At 40.3% G+C, this 27766-nt stretch overlaps 1 protein-coding gene across 1 annotated transcript; it reads right to left on the bottom strand.

Moving 5' to 3' along the window:
* On the bottom strand, window positions 1-27766 carry pdhx (pyruvate dehydrogenase complex component X). Its single transcript, XM_070907579.1, has 11 exons — window positions 27631-27766; window positions 25086-25169; window positions 23097-23197; window positions 16914-17122; window positions 15827-15925; window positions 10129-10294; window positions 9538-9685; window positions 7561-7619; window positions 5852-6010; window positions 1776-1840; window positions 1-857 (listed from the first exon to the last, which is right to left on the bottom strand). The coding sequence occupies exons 1-11, from the start codon at window positions 27764-27766 to the stop codon at window positions 602-604; spliced, it is 1482 nt and encodes a 493-aa protein (XP_070763680.1). The 3' UTR covers window positions 1-601.

Genomic DNA, 27766 nt, shown 5'->3' with positions numbered 1-27766 from the left:
GTTGTAAATAAGTTAAAACATATTAACATGAATAATTAATTAAGTTCTTGAAGTCTTTTTTTGTAAATTTTGTAACAACAGGAAATGGGTCTTGTGAGTTTAACCTTATTGGAAACTGAATTGCCAATTATGTTCAGTAATAAATATATATAGGAGGTTTTTACCATACCATTTGCGCGTGTGTTAATAGTGACACAGAGTGGATGCACTGGGACTGAAAAATAAAACTTAAACTGGAATAACCACTTTATACATATACAACACTGGTGATAGAACCACCCTTATTAGAGTATGTAGGATGCACCCTGCTATGCAACTTCCATCTTGGTAATATTTGGCACTGCTAGAATCCTCTACCACTCCAGCAGAAGCCCAATTTAACTCCTCCATCACAAAGCCTGGTGATTATCTGTCAGAAGCAAGCCACAAACAGAATTTTATACCATGTACAGACCTACTTTGTAAGCCTTAATCCAAGCTTGAACAGAAGTCGACATTTTAAGAGCTCTCTGCTTGTGAAAGCATGAAACAGGCTTTGTCATGCAGGTGTTTCTTGGTTTGTCTTTCCAATCATTTTCATACAGCTACCTCACTTTGTGTTTCAGGCTATGGCCATGCGTTGCGGCTGTTCTAGGTTGGCGCGGAATTTATCTAGAAACCGTGAGGCTAATTCGTCATCCACCAGTCGTCCGTCACTGGACAGCGTGACTGTCATCAGCTGCTGGGTGCGCAGGGTCTGGTCATCCTCGCATAGTCGCAGCTCAGCCCTGGAGGTCCCGATGGCAAGGATACACGCCTGAGGAGGGTTGATCACGGCGCTGAAGCCACTGATACCGAACATCCCCAGGTTAGATATACTGCCACCGAGAGAAATTAAGAAGGGAGGGTGGAAGGGATGGGAAGAGAGAAGAGACAGTACCCATATTAAATCATCAGTCAAGCTCAGCAGGGGGGAAAATGCATAAAAATTAACAAAGCGGACATAATGGTGGCTCTCAAACCAGCTCTTAAACCAGCTCCTTGATGCAAGAGTGAGTGAATTAATAATGGGAGAGTGAATTAGGTATAGAAATGTAATTGGCTGTGAACATCTTATTTTACAAAATAAAACACTGATGAGTAAAGATTAATACAGCAGCACTAGCCTCCAAATCACTCCATAAATATTGTGTATGGTGAGCAAGACTGACCTGAGGGCAGTTTGCTGTTTGCCTTAATGAGAATTGTAGCTCAGGGGGATGGAAAAACGAATAGAGGAAGGGCGTACACATATATCCTCAGGAGGACAAAGAGGGCTGCATCTCCATAGGAATTCATCGCTCCTGCCTGACACAGAAACCCCATTTATGTCTAAATGACACCATTAATTCTAATGAGTTGTAAAGCCTCCCTTCCACTTTTCTGCAATTGATGGCACAGTAACTGATGGTACTTGTCGCCTAAGACCACATTCAGTTCAGGCCTGTGTGAAATGTAGAATATGCATAATATATAGACTATCTGTGAAACCGGATTTAAGTCATAATAGCAGAAACTTATGATGGCTATCATATCGCTGAGCTACAATGGAAATTGAGAGATAGAATTAGGTGTTATATGAAAGGGCCACTGTTCCCACACATTCAACAAATCAGTTTATTGAATTGGGAAAATTGACAGAGTTATACAAAAGATTGAAGAGGAAAGACTGGAAAATAACATTAAGTTTTATACTGTCATGCCTTCCCAATCGCCTCTTCTTTACTCTCTCTTTATCATGTGTATCTTAGGCTTACCTGAATGAGCCTCCCTGGTACTCCTCAGGTAGAAGTTTCCCATCTCGAGCCTTCTGGGCCAGTGCCTATGGAAACATTACACGTCACTCAAACTCTTAATGTTAGGCTGTCAGAGAAGAAAGCAGGTTATTAGGATACATACAGTGATAAACAGATGCACACATGCTATGTGACATATAAGACGAAGCTAATATCCAAATCATGAGAAATACATGTGATACAACCGGAGCTCCTGATTTGTCCTTGTGAATAAAGGCATTGGCAAAAGCACTCCTTATCAGGGAGGCGCTCTCTTTTTTTCATTTGCTTTACAATAGTTAATTAAACCAACCAAGGTGTAAAATACCACAAGCAATGCTTTATATTAAAAAATACAACTGGAATTTGATTAAACATGTCTAAGAGTCTGCAACCTTACTAGCAGCTCTTAGGCACATCCGCACTTCTAGCTAAATACTAATGTGAGCATGCCAACATTCTCAAAATGACAAAGCTAACATGCTGATGTTAAGCAGATGTAATATTTACCATGTTGACCAACTTAGTTTAGAGTCTTAGTATGCTAACATTTGCTGATGAGCACTAAAGAAAAAGGACAGCCGAGGCTAGTGAGAATGTCATTTGTAATACGTATTGGACAAAATGAAAATTTGACCTGATGATGGTAGTAGATTTCAGGGGATCACCAAAGTGATTATAATCATAATTCAGGAGGACATGAATGTCTGTAACATATGTCATGACAATTCATCCAATAGTTCTGAGACATTTCACTCATTTCACACACATGGTGGCTCTAGAGGAAAAGTCAGGGGATCACTAAAGTCAGTAGGATTCATTCACCCCCATGTATCATGAATGCCTGTACAAAATCTTGTGCCTGCCATCAAGTCAAGGGATCAACAAATTCATTAGAATTCATCCTCAGGTACCATGAATGTCTGTACAATATTTCATGGCAACCGTGGGCCAACCGAGCATCTGACAATGCCATCTCTCGAGCCATATCCATTTGCATAGCTAAAAAGCTGTTAAGACGAAATGGACTTATTTGGACATGGACATATCTAGTAAAGCTAGACACCACTAAATATTCACATTAAATTCTGCAGTAAACATTGTCTACCGTAACTGGTCAGCTTGCCACAACAGAATTCTATTTTAGACAAACTTCTTATCCAGAATAATTTTCTTGAAGTGTTGAAAGCCTTTCAGTCACAGTTTTATACCATTTGGTCCTTTAGATGAAAGGCCACAATATCATGTTCAAGAAAATTATTAAATGTCCAATAGCAAGCACTGGAATAAATGGAAACTATCAGACTGTGCATTGCTAAAATGAAGAAAGGGAATTGACAACAACCAGAGGGGAAGATGAGACATCTGGCGAGAAAAACGAGCACATTACTGCAACCAGGATCTGTGAATTCATGTTCTATCAGAGCATGAATGAGAGTGACAACCTTGGAGAAAACGCAATGTATCTGTCAATAAAGATGGTACTGCCTCTGGTGTAAGAAAGTGTGCAGGCATGTGATCCACTAGAGCTTCACTGAGAAGCATTCCTGCGATTCTCTAAACATACACAGTTGAATCACAGATCAAGTATGAGCTTTTTAATCTGTTGAAAATACAGGCTTAATTATACTAAAAGACCTTGTGGTAATAAGGAGTAGGCTACTGTTGAAAAGCTATCATTAAATGTATCTTTTTCCAAGCTGTATCGCTCAGTTAGGTAGGGACCGCGGGATGGCCACCAAGTCTCTATTCAACATGAACTTTATTCAAATGGAAATGTAGCTAAAAGGTTAATGCAGGGACACAACCAACACAGAAAGTCGAGAATGACTCACAGGATCATGAGACACAGTGGGATATGGTGGGCACATTTGAGATGAGAGCTCGAGGTACAACAACAGTCTGATGTTCCACTCCATCACATCAATAGCCAGCAGCGACCTCTCCATGATTTATTCAAACCACATGTTGATTTTAATTTCAGACCAATAAGGACTTGCAAATGCAGATTTGTCTCAAGGCAGCAGCATAACTAAACTGAATAGCAGTGGGTGGCAAAGCACATTTTGAAGGCTTAAGTGGATTGAATTGTCTGCAGTGTTAGTGTCCATGCTTCACAGTAGCTGCTGTGTGTGTATGTGCACGAGTGATGTAATATTTTCATGGAGTGATTAGATCGCTATGCACCAAGACATGAAACATTAAAACTGTTTAATAAAAGACAACATACATAAAAGAGATGCAGCACACAAACTATATTTTCTTTCTATCCTTCCTGCTCTTTCCCTTAACTATCTACAGTGACACAAGGGTGTCCACAGCCAAGAGAGAGTAGGACAAGATAGAGTAAAAGAGAGAGTAAAGATAGATTAAATAAAACAAAACCTTGCATTATTACAATATGGTTGTAGTGTATTGTAATATATCTTGAAACACTATAATCACTCACACACTATATGCCACCCTATAAGCATTGCTTTGTGCTTTTATAATGTGTTGCAAATATTTAATTTGTGTAGTCTTATTATGTATAATGGGCTGTGTTAAATGTCTTTTATTGTGTGGGTAAAATGCATAGAACAAAAAGGTTGTATGCTATCTATGCTGTACTATGCATAAACTATGCATATATATAAGGAAACCCTTGTACTGTATAATGTCAGTACTTTGCACTATGTGTAAAAAATAAAATAAAACACTCAAAAAGGGTTGATGAAAAACATTTGGGTAAGGTGTGTCAAATTGTAATGAAATACTTCATGGAAACTACTAATTTATACAACCACATGTTGAGGCAAAAAGATAATTTGCATCAGCACTGAAGCACCATATTCAGAGCTGGTTTTGCTTAAACTTGCAGTATAGCATGAGTGCACTAAGATGTCTGTCCAGACAAACAGACAACACCCTGTGGCTGAAGCAGTCACGTCTATTGCAAGATCTGTTTGCATGAATGTACGCCAATACAGTATAGTCATAAATGCTGGAATCTGAAGCTGGAATAGAAGAATGTCTAATACATAATTACATGCCCACTCCCTCCCTCAACAAGTCTCACTGACACTCACAGACATACTGTGTGTATTCCCCCCAAAAATACTCATAATCTTCCCCCTGCCAAGTTGAAATTGGTACTGTCACTCCCACAAGTGCTACCATACTAATAATACTTCAGCCACAGTCACTGCAAACACTATTACAACTCAACTGCTACTGTCACCGCTACTATTACTGCTGCTGGGACTGAAATGTGAAATCAACACTGTTCAGGCTAACATGGTGTCATTAGGTTAAAAAGCAGCCCTCCAGCACTGTTGACAACACTGTTTTATGTAAACAGTCATGAGTCTTCCACCACGTGTGTTGCTAATAGCTGTTGAATCAGACATCATATCTTCACTGAGATATAACAGGCATAAATATGGACCCTGAACATTTAAGAATATTACATCAGGTCACTGCTGGTGTAGTGCACATCCAATTTTGAGAGGATATTTGTGTTTGTGAATAAATGCCTGTCCCCAGCTGCTGACTGTGAGCAGGAGAAAGAGCCAACCATTGTTGCTTTGTACTCCATCTGTGGCCAGTGACAGCTGAGACCTGCAACCTAACAACCCAAAAATCAACTATCCCAAACATAATCAGTTATGTACAGATCTATCCAGTTGATCTGAAAATGCTATTTCTACTCTACATGATCTGATGGACAACTGGGAAAAAAGGACTACTACTAAAGGTCTAGCCTGAAGGCGAGCACAACTCTACAAATGCCAATAGAGTTTGTTTTCCCATACAGTTGAGCTGAAGTCAAGTCTCAACTCCCTTATCTATTCCCAGATACAAATCAACAGCAAAACTGTCTTCACCTGAAGTGATACACTGAACACCCGCAGCTTAAAGTTATCATCTACCAACAGCACAGCAAGCATGAGACTAATACCTTTGCAAGAAGGCTTTAGGACACAACTCTCACAAGAAGCTTACCTCATAACACATTATAACATGATGGTTCGTAATGTTTTCTTGTCTTTAATTCCTCTCACCCATGTGATTTTTACCTTAGCATTAGCTGAGATCTCTTGGACCCCTTTGTAGGCAGCATCCTTGATGATGGGGGTAATGAGGCCTTTGTCAGTCGCCACTGCGATTGAAATGTGAATTGAATCAAGTGCACGGGGTCCATCACCAGACCAGGTCACATTCACTTCTGGCATCTCCTAGGATAGAAGGTCAGAGGTCAGCCTAGGTCCTGACAGATATCAATAGGGAAAAATAGCTGGAAAAAGAGAGGTAAAAAAGCCTTCCTGCTTTGGTTACATAGTGCATCATGAGTGTGGATCAGCAAATCAAAGTCTGATACAATACCAAAAATATGTAATTTTCTATAATATGACCTGTAGCATGCATAGGGATCAATTATGATAACAGTCAAAAAGCATTATATTAGAGTAAATGTGGGCAAATCATGAATCAATTTGGTGGTGAATGTATACACCTGCTATCAGGCAAGCACATCCAAAAACAGATCTACTGTATCTATAAAGACACTGTAGATGTCTATGCATAAATAATCTGAGGATTTTTTCACAGCACAACATTTGTGTTGAATACTTAGGGTAAGACCACAGAAAAATCCCTGCCGACTAAAAGTACAGCGAAGCACATGCCAATGCACACCAGTTGGTTGAAAAGGTGGAACTTTGGCCTCAGAAGCCACTTCCTGATGTACTTAAGTCAACTCAGGGAAAGTACAGTTGCTTTTGCCAATTTTCTGATGGTACGGTGTTACCCAAGAGAATCACATATCTCAGTTTAGTGCAGAAGCCAATCCAAAGAGGTATTCTGGCCATGTGAGACATTGCAGTAACAGTAAAAGCATAGTGTCTGAACTATGAGAGAGCCATGTGGTGCTTTACACTCACATTAAGTGGGAATTGTACACTTTTTTGTTCCACATTCCTCACATTTACTGTAACAAATGTACCAACCAGCCAGGTTTCTAAGCTGCTACTTGATCTCCATACAGCAGCGTTTCATACCATATCTTCATACGGTTAATGCTCAAGGCCAACACATATTCAGTGAAGAAGATACAGTATCCCATGATAAGTGATAAAGATAAGCAGATGATAAGCAATGCTGTTTTTATCAGAAGCTGCTGAGACATTCCTGGCTTGAATAACTAAATTACCAGAGGACTGCATCTATTGTCAACCTCTATTTCCCTCCAGACATTCCTCAAATCATCATCAATCAGTATCTTTCTTTACAGCATTTATTTTGAAAACGAAACTCATTAAAATGCGGTAAACATGCATTTCTGAGATTTCTGCCCTCAAATTTCTGTTTTCTAAACTGCTTAGGGAGCTGGATGGTTTCCTCAGAATTGCCATCAATTGACATAAAAGAGAACAAAATTAACAACGTCTGAATTTATATTTAGTCTCGTCTTATAATGGCAAGGCTTACCAGTTGATTCACCATCTGAATTAGTTAGCAAAGAGGACAACAGAGTAATATAGAACATAATGACTAAATGATGTTGCTTTGGAAATCATAGACACTATAAACTACAGATTACTGTGTGTCCACAGGAACTGAGAGCACTGAAAGAAATAAAAGACCTAGGATCCTAGGAAGTAGCATAAGCACAAGTTGAATAACCATGTGTATTATAAATATAAACATGGTTAAGCAATTATTAAACAAAGATAAACAGGTTAAATTAACAAATTACAATGAAGAAGAACTTCTGGACGATACTTACTTTAAGTGTAACAGCAGCTGCCTTGATAATGAAATCATTAACAGACACCTTGATTTGTTCTGAAAGGACAAAGAAGAAACAGTCTGTGAGCCCGATTCAAACTATAATGACAATCAACACTAGTAATTTCTGCTTATCACCATGATTAAGGCTGTGAGATGGCTGGACAGCTAATAAGAGATGGTCCAAACTGCCTAGGTAGGGCCAAAGACAGATATGTGGTGACAACAAATGGACATATGGGCATGTACTCTATACAAGACCTGTGAGGGATACTACACATTCCCTCAGGGGGAGGAAAAATCTCCTATATCTTGTAGACCTAGCAGATCAGATCACTCTCTATATGACTCAGTCACTAGCATTTGCTCCACTCCCCTCTCCTTGTGTGACACCAGTGGGCCAGGCAGGGTTGGCCTGGCATCGCTGCCAACTTTCACTAGTGTCCATTAGTGCAGTACCAGACAGTTATGAATGCTGTGAGCGGGATGATTAACGAGCTAACCGTGAAATCGCGCTGCTCCTGAACAATGAGGGTCCGCAAAAACAACCGGGGAGAGAGAATCCCTCAGTACACACACAACCTCGCTAATAGGTCTGGAATGGCCGTACCATTTCCTCCATCACAGAGACAGGACCCAGAGAGATTTACCGTTTGTTTGACAGCGAGGCAATGTTACGAAAAATAAAGCAAATTTAGTGTGTTGAACTAAATGTTTAAAAATAGGAAATTGACAAAGCACTCTTGCTATATCAACACAAGAAATTGGCCCAAAGTAAGCATATGTTACATTTTAGGAATCCATGAAAAAGCAGCCGTTAGGGATAAATGTTTTCTTGGCTGAATGTAGCAAAATGCTGAAAAATGACTGTTGTGACACATGAACTTTATGAAAAAGTAAAAGAGCAGTTTGAGGAAGACACTGCCAGGTCCTGCTAGTATTTTATTTAGTAATCAAGCTCTACCAGGCTCCTTCCACCCATACAGTACATACCTTACTGATACTGCATGGATGGATAGACCAAGCTCTTTTCCTCTAGCTTACATTGCCCCCACATATATCCTCTTATCCAGGGCCCTTTTAATGCGTTTCAAGAGTCTTTTAATGCTTTTCTTTATCTTGAATACTGTCATTTATCACAAAAGATGCACCAAAGAGCCAAACACTCTAAAGAATCCATTTAAAACACTTTGAACCAGAGAGAAATTATTATTCTGGTAGAGTACTTTACAGTCCTGTAAGCATAAAGGAACAACTATATGAATGCAACCTCACTGTTACGAATGAAAACAGCTTTCACCAAATTATTTCACTGATCTGATACAATTTGCTTTCTGAACTGGAGTGAGCAATTTCAAGCTAGCAGAGGCAGCCACCCCGTTATGTGCTATGTGTATGACTAACTGTGGGTCTCTTACCAAGATTTGATCAGCCTTATGTCGTACTGTGTGGTGTGAGGACAGAGCAGATCTGATCAGTGCAGATATAGATCTGGATGTTTCCAAAATCCCATGAGGCACCATTAAGCCCTCGGGAGGTGAGGGGCTTCTGGATCAGGTTCAGTCATTTATATCCCATTGATACCCACTTCATAACCCATACAACATGTGAACTCTCACCCATCCACACCACGCCGGATTATTTTTAGACACAGGGGATATATGCAGACATCAATTTCTTTATATCAGAAAAACCATCATCTCTGTGGAATGGTTGAGATTTGTGTGCATGTTGGTTTGAACCAGATGTACTACCCTGACTGAGACGACATGTACCAGAGCTTCTTTCAATGCAAAAGACTGTCCTCTTTGTCAAACGAGTGGCCATGTGAAAACCATGAAATCCACATCTTCATGGAAACGTTTCCTTCCAAATCGTCAATGTCAAACATTCATTGAAGGACATGATACTAACATGTGCATGTAAAGAACAGTGCTAATGTGAACACACCCCCTCAAAAGATTTGTGTTTTTACCTTTGGCCAAGTCTTTGCGAAGGTGCATGACGGCAGCCATGTCACAGTCAACTGAGGCATACGCATGGGGGATGGTGGTCTTCGATTGCGTTAGTCTTTGAGCAATCACCCGGCGGACATTGGAGGCTGGGATCTCTGTGAAAGTGCCCTGAGGAGGACAAGTGGAGGGAAGGGGAGGTAAATAATTGAATGAGGAGAAAAGGGACAAGAAGACAACAGTAGACAAGAAAAATGGTGATAGTCAGACATATGTCAGCTGCCATCAATCACTGGGGTTAACAATGTAAAGATGCTATTGATGAGCTTGTTATAGTGAGTTAATGAATGGAAAATGTGTGCATCTGCATCAATAGGGTATATTTTACAGCATACACACTCTTGAGGACTAAAATTGAATATGGTGTTGGTTACAATGCTTGTGGTGTTCCACATACCAAAAGCAATTGAGATATCAGAAGTCAGATAATATGTGAGAACAGGACTGTACAACAAAAACTATCAATAACCCCAGTCTATGTGCATACAGGCAAACAAATACATCGAGACAAGAGTGAGAGTGAGAGTGAGAGTGTGTGTGTGTGGAGTGCTCACCGGTGCTCCTGGTTTCCCTGGTACAGACAGAGGAGGTATGTTGGGTCTGCTGCCTGGGGGTGGAGGGGTAGCTGCCGGGGTGGAGACAGGTCTCGTGGCAGCCGGGGCAACCATAGCTGGGATTGCTTTGGCCGCAGGGGACGTCTTCAAGAGATTCAATGCATCTCTGTTAAAGTAAAAACAAACAAAAAAATTATATATAGGTGTATCATTAGATGTAGACATGTTAACGTTATTATACAGTACAATGTGTGCAATAATTTAATATGTTTAATATCCTGTACCATAGGAAAAGGAATTCCTGGGTACATGCTTCACTTTTTCTCAGTATTATTATTGTACATCTAGGTTGGCATAATTTATACATTGTTTTATCCCACAGTAAACTGGAGTTAAACTTGTGAGTAGAGCACTGATATTTTCCATTGTGGAGCTAGAGAGGGAGGAGTGATGAGGATGGAAATGAAGAGGCAACAAACTGTAAATATACCTGAACCACTATAGCAGTCAACACATTGGAGCATTGGCTCAGAACTTGGACAATGTTATATCTGGACAAGATGAAATATTCATGATGCTAACACATGTGCAGTCACAAACATTTACATGGGAACAAACGCTTCCCAGCCTCTTCCAAAATATTTTGCAGACTTTGCAATAATGCTTATGTGTCAATTTTATTTGGGTCCATCTTTGATGAACTGGCCGATTCCCAGTATGCCCTTGTTAAACCGACACCTATGCTGTTTCAAGCTGCTGGAAAACCTTTTCTTTTCATCATGTTTTCCTTCATTTCTGGAATTTATTAAAGATGGCCTAATTCTTACAGTGAAAAACAAAGTCAGACTATTTCTTTCTGCATGAAAAGTTCTGTCATTTTGCTTTGACCATTATAAATGAAATTACAAGTGTATGAAACAAAACTGGCACAGTTTATGCCAGTACAATAATGCATTATTCACCCATAATCTCCCACTTGGCAAGCCTAGAAGTAGCACTCTGCTAGTTTTATCTGGTTTGTATTTGTGTCAGGCTTTTAGAGAGGTAACTTTCGGTTATCCTCCAGTAGATGGGCGTCATGAGAATCATTTGCTTGTCACAAACAAACCCCATCAGGGTAAGGCCAGGCAGGATCAGGTGTCAGCTTCAGCAAGGGACAAGCTTATTCAAAACCTTGGCTTCATTATCCTTCCTACTGGCATAGTGAGCCATGGACATTTTTCATCAAGCGTGACAATAAAATAGCACAAAGTAAGTTTTGGTACAGACACTACTGCGATTTCAAGGTAGTAGAGGAAGTGATGATGTGATTTGGGTCAGGCTACTGCAGACTGGTACACTGAGTATTGATAGACAGGAAGAAAAGGGAAAAGGTAAAGGAGGGAATCATGATTTACTGAAGGATCTGCCCTGGATTTCTTTGTTTTTTTTACCTATTCATTTGGTCTTAGCAGTGAACGGGGTGGACAGGGGGGGGGGGGGGGGGGGGGGTCAGGTGTGCCTGCTTGAAGCTCTCTGTTTCCAGTTCAGTGCACTGGGGTCCACCTACCTACATGCATCCGTCTTTTGTCTGAACCAGCTGCCACTGACCTCACAATGTAGTCTGGGCCCCACAGCTATTTTCTCCTTGTCCCTCTCCGAGCTGCATCTTTTTATTTCCTCTAGCGCACTAGCTCCTCCCTTTCTCTCACTGATAGGAGTATTTGTTTTGGAGGGACTGAGGCAACTTGGAAATCCCCCAGCTAACCTGAGAGGACCATATTGAGTGTTTAATGATTACAGACCACCACATAAAAGAAGAAAAAGAAAAGGGAGCATGGAGGGTATATGTGACTTAAAATTTGTTTGTAAAAAAGAGGACAGAGCAAGCACATTAACAAAACCATGATACAAATAAGATTAAACAATATTACAAGCAAGTAAACAGTAAAAAGAAAGGATCCAAAATGCTGAGTTGAGCAAAACCCGCCTTATTCTCCAGTGAGCATATATCCCATATAAATTCAAGAGGAAATAAAGACAGCAGCAGCCTACAGTGGCCACTTGATGATGACACCATAGATACCTTTTGTGTAGCTGGCTGGCATGCGCTATTCACACCCTTACTAACAGCCAAGGCAAAGGAGCCTCTGAAAGACTGGGAGAGGTCTAGTAGAATATTAAAAAGGGAACGAGGCAGCGCTCACATGCACGCACGCACGCACGCACGCACGCACACACACACACACACACACACACACACACACACACACACACACACACACACACACACACACACACACACACACACACACACACACACACACACACACACACACACACACACACACACACACACACACACATACATACATACATACACACATACACATACACATACACACACACACAAATGAGCACCAAATGTGCACTCATGAATAAACTTTGTCTTCTACTTCCACCTAGGACAGACTACGAAGGGAGAAAGGGTGTTCTAGTCATGGGAGCTGCTCCACTGGACTGGTATGCCTTTTTCATCCACATTAAGAAATATAATGTAAGAACAATATTAAATAAAAATTCAGGCAATTTAAACAACCCATTTTTGATTGAAGTTGGGTCCAATGTAAAAGAGGATTATGCTGTCTATTTTCTAATAATAGCTAGTAATATCCAGAGAGAAGCATCACACATACATAATAAGTACACCTACAACACATCCAGAAACAGTGGCACAGTTTCACAGTCAAAGTGCTGCAGCAAGGAGATGTGCTTTTGAAACAATACAAAATATAGGAATGATATTGTAGGGAGACAATATGGCTGACTCTGACGCGCCTCTGAAGTTATAACTTGAGAGAGCCAGGGATCATGAAAACCTTTCTTTGTTAATGAATACCTGTGTTGGTCAAGGTCAAACATTCAGTCATTAAAAAATAAAAAACTCTTTTGGGCCAGCCCCCATTGCTATTTAACCCCTTTTTATGAGTTTTGCCAACCACAGTACTAAACTTCTGTGCAGAAGGAAACAAAAAGTGAAATAAATAGAGATGTCACAATTCAGACAACACTTTGATATGTAACTACTGAATATTTACATTAAAGCTGGACTTAGTTATTTCAAACTAATGAGCACAACCAAAGCAGCTGCTTGTAGCCAATAGTAAACCTTACTATTACTTACTTAATAATTTAAATCAGAGGGATTAATTAGCAGTCCTTTATGCACATCATGGATTTCTTAAGTGTAATCCTCTCCATATAAATGGTGGTGTTTCCCCTGCATTTACAGAGGGTAAAGTCATACAGTCATTCTGTGTGGAAAGTACAAACAAACACTAGCGGCATGGCCCATTGAAACCTTTACCCGTTACTGTGTTAGCTTTGCCTCGAGGCTACCTTTGCTATTTATGACAATGAAGAAAAAAGTAGTGATAGAAATGTGTTTCTTTATACCCAATCTGTATTTAAACCTTGCTATGAATTATGTAACATGCTATGATCTCATCCCTGGGTTGCGTGACCTCTGTTATTCATGCCCACTATAGAGGGGCCTCACTAAAGCAGAGGGTGGAATGGGAGGGGTACCTTTCCTGGGTTTCAGTCTTATCTGATGTGCTAAAGCACAAAGGAAGGGAAATCGGGTCTTTTCTGCCCTCTCTTGAAGGAGCTACGTCTAAATGAAACTCCAAGGAGATTTGGTATCCAACAAGAACTGTTCAGTCTCACAACATACCTAAGATAGAAGCCTATATTACCTATGTTCAGCTATTCTGTGACATCAAATTGAACATATCTAAATAGCCAAAAGGCATGGGCTAATAAAGAAAAAAGCTAGATCACACCAGTTTAAAAATGTTGGCATCAATTGGCACTGGTTTTCCAAACAGAAAACACACATAAAAGAAACAGAAATATACATCTTTCATTCCCAAGTTAGGTAGTGATTTAAAAGTAAAGCTTTGTATAGTTCTTTTTGTCTGTGGCTTGGCCAACAAACTGTTTGGAACAGCACATCATTCAATTCAGGAAGGCCTCTTAGCAAAGATACACATTGTTTTTTCTGAAACCTCTTTGCGTCCAGAGTTTTTCATCTGCTGCAGAACCTTCCTCTGCTTTCTTTCAGCATCAGCCTTCCTTTCTGAAGACTTCCTGAGCTAATTAGCTAGCCTAGGTGTCAGTAAGGGAATTGGCAAGCCATTTATGCAAATCTCGAGTCCAACACAAGGTTTAAAGAGAGGTAAGTGAGCAATCATGCCAAATAAAATCCTTGGGATATAATTGAAACAGCACGACCAATTGAACAATCTTAACTTCAAAACCTAGGAATCATGTTGACAACCATACAGCACAGAGCATGCTTGTGTTTATTAACACAGACAAGTAATTGCAGCTTTATACCAAAGGAACAAGAGACAGAAAAATCTGACACTGCTTTTTTTCAACAGTGTTCCCTTTTTGCTATGTAGGAAACTGTGTATCTTGAGTTTTGATTTGGCATTTTCTGTTGGCAGCAAGGGCTTCATACCTGGCACCAGACTTCTGAGAAAAACACTCGATTTTAAACTGGCTAAATAAGAAGGCATATGAGACGCTCTCTCAGCTGTAAACACACTTGTTATTGGGATTGATAAAACGGGTATTTGTACACATAAATAGTAGTGGTAATACTATAAATCCAGCTTTAAATTAGAAATTTTTGCTACATTTACAACAAGGTATGCATTAAGAGGAAAGGCTTGGCTGAATTTCTATGATGTTATTTACAGTGTTTGGTTTATGAATCCATATACATTTCTCTTTTACTGTCTAAGAGACACATCCCCGAAAACATATGGTCTGCGTTTCTATGGTCACCAGTGGGTCCTGGAGACTGGGTTGCTATGGCGACTGAAGTTGCTTAATGAGATTCCCCAGCAGGGTGTTAGGTGGGTAACAAGAGCATTCAATCAGGTCCCTACTGACAGCAGGTAACCATTAAAGCTGTGTGTGTGTGTGTGTGTGTGTGTGTGTGTGTGTTCACAGCTTTATGTGGTGTGAATTCACCACATAACAGGATTAAAGCACCTGAAATTGTAACCACTTCTTAGTCACATTTTTCACTTCCATTCTCTCCCACATTTCATTCACACTACGTACACTGTGGCTACAACCTGCCTTGCTCTGACTGACATTTCTTTCCTTCAGAGACACTGCAGCGTTATGGTGGTCACAGGGGGACCTTTCCAATCTGTGCCCTATTACAATGCTAAACAAGCATTACATACAAGCATACAAACAAATGAAGTAAATCACTGGCCAAATGTAAGACAAATGTCTTCATCTTGAATTCTTGACCAGTATAATTGATCTGCATTGCTTATCGCCTCCTCGTCAAAGCTCTATTTTTGCAGCAGCAGATAATTTTGCAAATAAAATATATCATCCCACACATAGTAGGTTTGTTTGTGATCACTTTCACTTCACCTGGAATATAGACAAAAAAAAAAACAGGAAGTCAAAGATAAAAAGATATGGTAAAAAAAAAATCCTCAATATATTACACTATTTTCAGTCACCAGTAGTTGTTAATTAAATAGACCGGCCATATGAAACTGTTGTCAGAATGGTTGTTATGTAAGCAGGGAGGTTCTGTATTGTACATGCTTGCATTAAGGAGGGAATACCTTACATGGAGTCTGTAACAGACCTTAGAGCTAACCCATTCATCCATACTCACTCCTTGGTGATAAGTCCTCTTGGTCCAGTGGGTGTGGCCAATTTTGGGTCTACACCATGGGTGTCCAGGATGTGTCTTGCTGCTGGACTCAGACGTAACCTGGACAAGGAAGTGAGAAAAGTGGCACAATTTAGTAGTAGTTGAATAGTTCAACTTAATGCTTTTTTACTTTAAGGGCCCTTTATTTCTTCTGTCTTTGAAAGAAGAGTGGGTATCCAATAAACCAAGTCCTGGTCTAGCTTTAGGATATCATAGCACCTGCATTCATAAAACTTGGTAAAGGACATTTTAATTAGCTCAGATACCATCTGTTCTCAGTTTTAGTTCATCTTGATCTGACTGCCTTTATATAGCCCATTCCGCTAACTATTGCCTAATAATCATGCTTACTACACAAACCATCCAAGTTTCATCTTTTACGCCTGTCAAGCTGACAAAGCCAAGGTGCAAGTCTGAATTTGTGGACGGGCTCAGCGTAAAATGTTTGCATAACAAATAGGCCCCGTTTGTTCTGTGGCAGGCTTTTCCACAAGAGTATGTATTGCATAAACAGAGGTGGGTGGGGTCTCACACACTTTGGAATATGATCAGAGAAAGATCATCTTATTCAGTGTCTCGGTGGTGATGTGAGGGTGGTAGATACTGTAAAACCTGAAATCAGCACGGCTGTATACTGAACAAAGGGATGAGCTTTAGTTCATCCTTCACGTATCCTTTTGCTACTGAACCTTGTTATCCAACTATGCCAGACACCATGGTGGTCAACAGGACAACCAAGGCAAAGCATAAAATCATAATACATCAGAATAGTGCAGGAAATGCCTTCAGCTCTTGTCACGTATTCAAAAGTACTATGAGTTACAAAGGTTAGCTCTGTAGACTCAAACTTTAATAGCAAACAACAGCATGTCCTCAACCACTGATGCCCAGAAGATGTGACCCTCCGTTATGGCCACATTAGGCAAGGAGGTGAGTGTGTAGACCTGTATTCATTCTAGAGCTTTTAGCAAATCCACTGTTATTTGATTCACCTATACAGTAGACAGGTATGATTTTAGCTGCTAAAAAGAAGGAAGGTGACACTCACGGCCCTGACGTGGCTGGTTTTGGTGGAGGAGGTGGAGAGGGAGCAGCGGGGGGCACAACTGGGGCAGCGGCTGCATGTGTAGCAGGTGGAGCTGTAGATGGAGCCGCAGCCTCTGGAGGAGGGATGTCAACCTGTTTCCAGTCCTGCCCTTCCTCCACCATGAGAGCGATGAGTGTGCCCAGACGCACGTTGCGACTGCCCTCCTCCATCTGTAAAGAGGGTGAAAGGGTGAGAGAGGCACTCGTACAATAAGGGGAGAGCATTTGCATTGGTTCAGTCACTTCATAAGTACAACGGAGATTACTAGAATAAAGGTGAAGGTCTCTTGTTGTATGATTTTGAAAAGAATAAAAGAATAAAGAAATGCATGAAGAGAAAGTGACAGTTAAGTTAATCAGGTAACCAGTGGTCATTGAACAGATAAACATTTCGACAGACATTATTAAGGGACCTCTTGAGAAATGACACTGCCTTCTCATTTCCATCAATTTCCATCATTCAATTTCCTCCCCTTTGTTAACCTGAAAACCCTAAGAAAAAAAACTGTGCTGGAATAGGTTCTTATATATATGTTCAAATGTTCAAAGCTGTCAACTACTGATTCACTATCTTGTCACGAAATAATCCAAATCCATTGCAAGCATTTTGCTACTCTCCCCAAGCTGTGCAAGGTGTTGTTCCTAAGTCAATATTGATCAGTCTAAATGAAAGGCCAGGCACAATACACAAGGTTAGGCTGCTGGACTTCATCTCTTTTCAAAAAGGTATCCACTTAGTGAGCTGCCTCTTAAAGGTGTAGCTCGATACAAGGAGAGAAGAAGATGAAGAAGAATGAAAGGAGGATTTGCCAGAAGTGGCAAGAAGATATCAGATCATGGCTACGCTGTTATATCCACTCATCCAACGTCACTACTGATCATCCAAGAGATCATAACCTGCAATTTTTTAACAAATTACCAAATAAAAGGTATAAGGTATAATTTCACAATAAAATGGTGCAAATTGAAAACACTAATAGTAAATCCAGTTATCAAGCTACTCCACCCCCACCCTCTCCCTCTAGCAGGCTTGCAAAATCAAAAGCAGCACTCCAATAATCATATCCACTTAACTGGAAAGAAGAGCAGAACATACGAACACCTGCGCTCACTGGTAGAAAGAGCTGCACTTCCATTTGTATTCTGGGCTACTTTGGTTCAATCTGGACCTATTTGTCCTGCAGCAAGGTTATGAAGATAAAAGACACAAAGATGAACCTGCAAATCAGTTTGAGCCAGTAAGTAGCATTGTAATGCAAAGTGCTGTTGCATTGTGTATGGATTTGATAAATAACAAAATAACGTCTTTTGATAGGCATCTGAGGTCCATACTTTCTTGACTTCGCTGTAAAGTAATTCCTGTGGAGTGCTCGTATTAACCAAGTAAACGATGGTGGTGAGCACAAAGCTATACTAACCTACCTAAGGCACAATATACTGGCCTACACGACGAGACAACGCCCCAGGTTGTAAAACATATTAATTTACTTTTAGATGAAGTATAAACCTTAAACAATAGGTCTGATGTGTGATTAACACAGAACTGCTATTGGAGGTGATGGATGAGGTTCAACGTAAACGCCTTTCAGGGAAATCCGGACTTCTGTAAATTTCCACAGAGATCCCTCTCTTCAGTCCCAAAGGGATTTTTCCACGTTTGAGACCAGAGACGCGATATGTTTCCCACAGTACCTGTGGTATCACGCTGTGATATGTGATATGTTGTTAGACAGCCATCAAGATATCTGTGTGTAACTGAAGAGAAAAGCATACCCCTAAAGGATCCATAATATACTACATTTAGTCATCGCAGTTGCCACAAACACAATATCAGCACAATATATCAAAAAATAACATCACATTATACAGAATGTAGAATGTATATGGACAATCCAAATAGATTTGCACCCAAAAATGTTGTTTTATGTTTCTGTGACTGGCAGCTTAATAGAATGGTGTACTCTACAATTAGTTAGCTTGTGAATTGAATGCTGACTCACAATGCACAGTCCTGTTTGCAGCTGCCAGCCGTAAAATTTACGCCACATTTTAAACACAAACTGCATCAGAAAGATTGAGAGTGGTTTCATGTTAAGGCTCACCAATTTGGAGGTAGTCACACACACATACACATATACACAACTAAAATCACATGCACTGTATACAGTCTGCATGGTGGATAGTTGCATAAACGAATGCTTAGGACAGTGTGGTGGTGTGGGGCTCAACACTGCCATCAAATGGTTATAGAAAACACTGAAACCTATAGGACGTATAAGCGATGCTCACACCTCAACTTTTGTAATGGTTCAAATATCCTGTTTTTGGCAAAGTTGGTTTCACTTACACTCAATGAGGTACTGTTGACAAAGCTAGTGGTAGCATCCTTCATCTTCACTGCGGGCATGTCAAATTAGAAGAAACATTTAATCTTCACAGCCTTTCTGTACTCATATCTGGAGTGCCACACCATATAAAAAGAGTATGAAAAACCTTGATAACGGAGCATGGCATAACACTTAACCACATACTTTGGGCCAGATGAAATTTTTATAAATATTTTGTATGGTCAGATTGTTATCCTATTACATGTCAAACATTGGCAACTTCGGAATAAAATAATTGGGAAATGTGTGATCTCTGATCTTCATGCCGTGTCCTCACAGACATCCTTTCTCTGATGTTCATGACTGTGAACACAGACAGGCTGCCAGCCTGACCCAGCCTTTAGCCTGTTCTATGGCAACATTCACACTGTGAAAAGTCTCTCCAGAGCCCATCAGCTAGGCTAATGATATTACAAAGTCAGACTAGACCATTTATGATGTTGATGTAACCTACTTATCGCCGCAACTGTTATAATACAGCCATACAAGCCCCCTGAGAGCTCAGTTACAATAAGCTTAGCCGGTTATCAACATTCCTCTTAACTTAAACAGATTGTAGGCTGCTGTAGCTGTAAAGCTTGTGATGTAGGTTCCATAAAACTTGATTATTTCAGGTTTGTCAGTTGTTAAAGGGGGCATCAGATTGTGGTCAAACAGTGTACAGTGGAAGCACAGATCAACCCCTGATTGTATAGTGTGTGTGAGTAGGAAAAAAAAAGATGATAGAGCACGACAGATATTTCTCAAAGAAGCCACACCCTTCCTCTTAGCAACAACCATCTGCCAGTACAATGTACTCTCACACATAAAAACACAAAGGCTGAAACTCACAAGTCAACTCATTCCTTCTCAGCATCATGGTTGTTTAGTATAACAGTGACAATCAGGGTTTAAACTGAACCTGTATCACAGGTCATTTCCCTTTTTCTATGCCATATTTTCTATTTCTCTCCACTCTGTTTTCTCTAAAAGCTAGATGCCGTAAAAATAATGTGTCACTTCAATTACTTCAACTACTTTTCCCCAATTCACAACTGGTCTTTCTTGAAGGAAAATATGGACTGTAAACTAATTCAATTCAACCTTTTTGCCAACAGCCTACGTGTTATGTACTCTCCATTTGAAATTATTTGGTTAGAAATTCTGGAGCAGACATTTGACCTAAGAATGCTGCGAGGTTAGAAAGTGATTTATACTAGCAATTGATGAATTGATCCCTTGGATGACAGTGGAGATGAAGAGAGGAGGGGAAAGGGAGTAATAAATGGGAAACTGACAGGTTAGCACTGCAGAATGTGTTGGATATCTTCATCAATTTACCCATCTATTCATACATGAATCGGACATCTATCAGTCCTATCTGCCATGTAATTCGTTATATCAATCACCAGCTCATCCACATTCAACTACCTTCTGATGTACCTATCAATCAATTTCTAGACCAGTATTCTCCATTTCAAGCATAGCATTTATCTTTACATACATCTGCACACAGAGGAGCTACGTGCATCCACAGTACGCATCTGGAAAACGCATGCGTGTCATTTCAACCTATGATTGATTGTACCCAGGGAAGATTTTCAGATTGGAGCCCTCGGGTCAGGCTAGAGCAGCGCAGTAAGAGTATGATGAGATACAGTAATCTGTGTTCATGGTGCTGGTGCTCCTACCCCCAACCTCCACATCCCAATATGAGCAGGATCTATCCCCTGTTCTCTCACCCCCAAGAGCCATGGTTGGAAATTGGTAGAGGGCCATAACAGTACTTGACCCCCATAAATAACCCCTGTGGAGCACAGGAAGTTCCACGTCTACTGCAGCATGTCCAGGCATTTGGCCACAGGCAGGTAATTATGGTAGCCTCTAAATTAGAAACCTACTGAATGCTTGGAGAGCCACAATTACACCATTAAAGGGGTAATGCGCTCTGACCCAGACAAAGCGGATGCCACATTAGCCATGCCATGTAAAGTGTACAAATCTCTGAAATATTGCCACTAGCTGACGTTTTTCTTATTAACTATACACATACTCTCTATCACACAGAGAGAGAGAGAGAGAGAGAGAGAGAGAGAGAGAGAGAGAGAGCTAGGGGGCTTATCTAATGCAGACCATCTTTCTCTGCCAGCTTCAGCTCTAAAGCCCCTACCCCCAATTCTTGGGTGGTTGCTATGGAAACTGCCTCATCCCCACAGTGGCAAAGACAAGGATGGAGTGAGGGAATGTGAGAGAATGGAAGCAAGTGAAGTGAAAGGCAGGAACAAAAAGAGATAGAAGCCTATGACATATAATTGACACTCATTCCTCCAAGAATTAACTGATTGATTGAGCCATCTCTATGTTCCTGTGCATGTAAGACAAGAGTGTGTATTATTAATGGTTCATTTGTGATGTGCATTTTCTGAGGCTAAAGTTGCACACATCACGCAATTAAACCCTGAATGTGACATGGCAAGGGAATATGCTGTATGATTAGATAAGGCACTCTTTGTGATATAGAGCAAGGGTTTGTGGTTTTGTGCATGCACGGGAACATGCACAGCAACACCTCACTGTCATTCTTCAGCTTTTTTAAGAATGACAGTGGCTAAAATAGTGAACTTACATCTTGCTCAAACTTCTAGGAAAAAATGACCTCCATTCTCTCCCACATCACACACTGGATTCAGAAGATAAAACATCTTCATCTTTCTATTAAATTCCTTCATGGTGTCTTTTCTTGAGTTGAATGTGTCAAAACCAAGGACAAGATCATTGCCTTTAGGAAGTTGGCACGCAACCCAAAACTGACAGATGCTGAGAGGAATGAAATTGACCTAGTGGGAAAGTATTTGGGTACTATGTTTGATAACAAGTTGAGCTTCCAACCAAATGTAGATGCAATTGCTAAAAAGGTAGACGTTTGTACTTCTCTTTTAATGTGTGCAATACAATGATGCAATGACCCTCAGGCCATAGATAGTTCCTGCTCAGAGGGCAAAATATACAAAGTCTCTTTTGTCCACGCAGCAACTAGTAGCCTGAATTTGCAAAGTGATCTCTGCACATAAGCACTTTATGTAATCGGCAGTCAGCTGTTCTTTGCACTGTCTTCATTAAAAGTGAACTCACATTTGTACTGTCTGTACTTCGCAATATGTCTAGATTGTTGCATTATGTGATTATGTTTTTTATGATGAATGTGTCTTCTTGTGTATATAATACACATTCATATAAAGAATGTGAATGTGTATTTGGGCTTGAACCAAATTCCCCTTGGTTGGATAATAAAGTTTGACCTGACTTGACTGCTCAGGGGGACGAACATGTGGTGGAGTACTAATGAAAGACAACTGATCGCTCCGTCTTTGGCAGCTTATTAAAAATTAAAACAACAAACAGCTCAATGGAGGAGGGGGGGGGGGGGGGGGGAGAGAGAGAGAAATTTGTCACTGAAGACACCTCCTCAAAGCTTTGCTGTCACTGTGTAGGGAGAGCAGATTTAACAAGCGTAGCCAATTAGCATAGGCAACGGAGGAACCCTGAAATCTTCACACATAAATATTAACAGGACTATATTCTATGTGAGTATAATTTAAAATCCTGGTGCTGACACGCACCTAAATACACAGCATTTAAATGCTCCCTCAACCCGTCACTTTCATAGGTAATACAACAAAACCATACTCAGGGCTTAAGTGTACCTGTTATTTTCAAATAAATTCCCATATCTAATAATCTCCTGTAAAAGAGGCTTATAAGTGTTTCTGCTCACTCACCAATATCTTTGCCAAGACGCCATCGTCATTAGACTCCAAGGTAACAACAGCTTTGTCAGTCTCAATCTCGCAAAGGGCATCACCTGCTGCCACTGCCTCACCTGTAAGAGTAAATAAACACATCCAAGAACTGTCAATATAATATAAACATTTATTTGGCATTTTAAGCATCTAATTCCCAAACTATCTTTTCATTATGAAGGGGACCTTAGTTAAAGTGCAAATGATTCATTGTGGCTTTGACTGGCATGAATCATGATCATCGGCAGCGTGTTCAAAACAACTTTCACGAGCACTTTGCACACACAGAACAAATTGGTAAAACAAAGTTCCATTGAACGGACAAAAAGGTTGAGCAAGAAAATATCTGCTTGGGCTTTGGCCTGCATATCAAATGAAGAGCATAATCAATGTTTAATGGGAAAGAATGTGAGATACAGGAACACAGCGTGTCTGATAGAAGGCAGGAATCTTTGCCTATCCTTGGAATCTCAGTAGATTCCCACTGGTCCACCACATGAGAGAGCTGGAATATATTAGCATCTGCTTAGCAATGAAAGAGGATAGCAATTAGGAGCCACTGGTTCAGTTCTTCCATTCATATATATCCATTTAGAGCTACACCTGTTTGTGTATTTTTCCATTGGAAGCCCATTTGAGTTACTGCAAAATGGACCTTATTGTTTGCTTAGACAAAAAAGAGAAAAACTACTGTTGTACAGCTCATTTGTACAGGACATGCTTGTTAGAAATCACTAGTTTAATGTTGAGGTTAAAGAATGTTTTGGTTAACAATGTAGCCCCTAGCACTTGCTAATTCCTAGCATTTAGCACTTTCAGTAAATCTAGTTCATGGAGAGAATCAAGAGTAGGCACAGTATGATTGAATCGTCTTCGTGACATATGTCCATGTGTTCAGATGCGAGGAGGAGGTAAGATATATGAGATAAAGGTCAAGGGTCATCCAGATCTGACATCTGGTCACATTTCTATCTTCTGGCAGCGGTAAGAAGGTGCCTCACCTGGGCATGTGGCAAAGAGTATAGGAAAATTATAGTATTATGACGAAGGCAAAAAGGTATCTCACAAAACCTCAAATGAATTCCTAAATTGAAAAGGACATGAGTTTGTAGGCTATGTTTAGGATAGAGAGATGTGTGGAAGAAGGAACAGGGTGGGTCAGGGGAATAGTAGATGGGGATGGGTGAGGGGAAGGTTGAAAGAGCAGAGGGAGTATTGACGTTGGAAGCCCCTGAGAGCAAGCAGTAGAGGAGTCAAGATTGGATTTGTATGAGGCTTTAACACCGCATGACCCCAGGGGTTAGATGTGATGTGCAATATTAAAGATTAAACAGGCGACCCCAAGCCTTTTCACCTCTGATATACCAGAAAGGCAATGGGCATAACAACAAAAAAATACACTAAGACTACACAGGTATGCAGGCCAGGGCTAGTAAGCTATACCTATTGTATGTATTGTATTTATTGTAAGCCTATGATGCATTCAGGGGTAGAAAAGTAGCATGTGCTTTTCTTGCCACTGAGAATTTATCTTTCCCTTTCTCACCTACACACACACACAAACACACACACACACACACACACCTCACCCCAAGTCAAGTCACAGAAGCACATGGCAACACAGCAGAGCAGCCAATCAGAATTCAGTATGGTGCCTCCTGATAAATGAGAGTGTGGCAGAGGCGCCTGGCTGAGCAGAGTTGCTAAGCAGTGATGAATAGTGACTGCTGTGTTTCCTTGAGCCAATTAGCCACCAGAGGCCCTCAGGTGCTCCAGTACTCAGCCCTCTGCCTTACAGAGCAATGTGATGTCATCGAGTAAATGATTAGTGCTACTGCATCATTGTGGAAAGAATAAATGCTTTACTGTGAGAATTACATAGATTTAGACTTAAAGCAGAAAAGGAGTCAAGCAGAAAAGTGTGGTAAAGAGAAGTGGCAAATGGAGTCTTGTCATGTTCTTTTTTACCTTCCTTCTTCAGCCATTTGACTATGTTTCCCTCCTCCATGGTGGGGGAGAGAGCAGGCATCTGCACTTTGAGTGAGCTGACACCTACAGGATAGAAAGAGTATAACACAATTTACATCAGCAGTCATCAGACTTAAAAGTAAAGCAAAAATATTTCCATAAAAAAATCTGATTCAGAAGCCAGGTCTTTCAACATCAACTAGGCTATGTCTAATTTCAAAATAAATCAAGTCACATGCCCTGAAGCAGCAGTGTTGTGACAAGGCCTCAGGGGGTGCAACACGTTCAACTCGGCAGCAGAGCAGAGGAAGAGACAGTGCCACTATGACAGAAGAATGCAGGCAGGTCACTTATGTAATTGTGATCCTGGCTGACACTGCACCAGAGGCAGGCACTAGTACTCTTGCAGGCTTTAGAGTTACCATCAAAGCCCCCCACTGTCACCAGCTGCAGTCACTCAAAAGGCCAGGGTTCAAATAGCTCACAGCATTGTGTTGGACACTGGTTCTCTGGGCTGCCAGAGGAAAGCACAAATTCAAGCTGTACAGGCATCACTGCTTTACTACTAACCAGCCTGCAGTGCTGCAGATAAAAGAACAATCAAGCTTATTGCTTAGACATGGCATAACTCAAAAGGAACACCCCTTTGTTAAGTGTATTCTATATGCTCAGTGAACTGCTCACATATTGCAGACATTTATGATGTATAGAAAGAGAAAGTGATATAGATACAATGAATAAGAGACAGAAAAAGTAAGCGGATGAGGCAGAGGAAAGGAGAGATGTGAAGGATGTTTTGTCAATATCTTTTTAGCTTTTTATTGGATGTGACCCAAAACCTTCGAATAGAACTCATAAGACCATGTCCTTAAGATGTGACGCTACTTGTACAGGTACACATTTCTTAAATATTCACCATAACAATTAAATCAAATCACAAAAGCTATTTTGGCCTTTTATGCGTCTCCCAATTTTACTGAGCAAGATATTATCAATCCAACAGAAAAAACTGCAATTCTTCCCCATGAGTATATGTATTGGAACATGACACTTTTTATCAAAGCTATTTGAAATAAAAAAGAAAGTAAAATAAATTAACTCAAAATAACAAAATCACAAATTGATTATGACATCAAAGCAAATTATGTCAAGGAGGCATGATGATGATTGATTAAAGTTTTTTTTTTTTTTCTTTTCTTAAATGTAGGGTTTGTTGTATTTGCCTCATGTCAATAAACTCTTTATATAATAAAAATCTAGTGTGGCCATGTTGTATGTTGCTGCCATCTGCTGGGTATTTGGCAATGTCATAAAACTTGCATGCATGTATAACGAAGACTACTACATAGCATCAGCTTTTCTGTAACTTAAAAGCACAAGTACAATTAATAACATGAAGGACGGCTGCATTCCATTTAGGTGTGCCAGTTCCAGAACCATGCTACAGTACTGTGCTTGCTTACTGGAATAGTTTGGAATGGAGCCATCATTAATGTGATTAGTTACACACTTCCTTGCTATGACACTGCAAACTGTCTGCAGTAAAAATACCTATTAACTACTGAAATCATGAACAGCATATCATCAGTCCAATATTTATAAATAAAATGTCACATTTTAAAGAAAACCTATTAAACATTCACATAGCTCTTGGTTCTAAACACTCCCCTTGAAATCAATTATACACTCGTTTCTTCCAATGACCAATTATTTCTGCCCTGCACTTTTTCTTTGTGCCTATTACTGTTGGTGAATGCTGACTGAGTCAAGCAGTAAGTTGCCTCTGACTGATCCTCCTTCTAACTATGCCCATGATAGTCTCATCAATACTCTAGACATGATTATAGTAGTCTGACCCTTGGATTCAATAGGCCTTCAAAAGCACAGGTGTAATAACATATGTAATGGCTGGCTTCTATTTAGCTACATTGGTTTCACGGTGCTGGTATTGTGCATGTTGGCTCACTGACACACTGTCACGACTCACTGGGACACTTGAATAGAATAGCTAAAAGGATGTCTGCCATCAAAGCTAAAGCACTTGAATCGAACCCAATACAAACAACTTTATGTTGCTGTTTGCTGTCGTCTATTTCAATTTGACACCAATGAGGTTTAATTACGTTTCTTCTCTCCCAAACACCCAAACTCGCCAAAACCTTAAAAAAATTCACGAATGAGTTTAGTCCAAGATTGTAAGATTGTTACAGATTTGTTGACACCACACTGTTATGGGCATTGACTTGACTAAAATGAGTCCGTGTGTAACGTTAATCTCTTCACAATGTAAATTTTCCCCTCGTTTATGGACACCGCTACCCAGTTACTTGAGGCCAAATAAAACCCTCACTATTCAGGCTGGAATGCGACATATCTGTCCTTCCATTTAACAGCACTGTTATTTGTTACCATGTTATGAAAAACGATAACAAAGTGACTTAATTTACACGACTAACGGAAGTAGAAAATGATGATAGCAAATGTCAGCGGCTGCCAGCACAGATAAGGACAAAACCTGTCTTTATATTAAACTGTCAACACTCACCGAGCAACCATTGAGACTGAAAGAAGTGTCTGACATGCTCCTGCCATGAGTTTGTGGCCCATACACATTTATTAAAATGAGATAATCTGAGGCCAAATAAAATCCCTTGACGACCCAGACGCAAGGAGGCCGCCAT

This window comes from Enoplosus armatus, chromosome 6 (genome assembly GCF_043641665.1).
Source record: "Enoplosus armatus isolate fEnoArm2 chromosome 6, fEnoArm2.hap1, whole genome shotgun sequence".
Taxonomy (NCBI): domain Eukaryota; kingdom Metazoa; phylum Chordata; class Actinopteri; order Centrarchiformes; family Enoplosidae; genus Enoplosus; species Enoplosus armatus.
The sequence above is the reverse complement of the archived record's forward strand: the minus strand, read 5'-3'. Positions and strand labels throughout refer to the sequence as shown.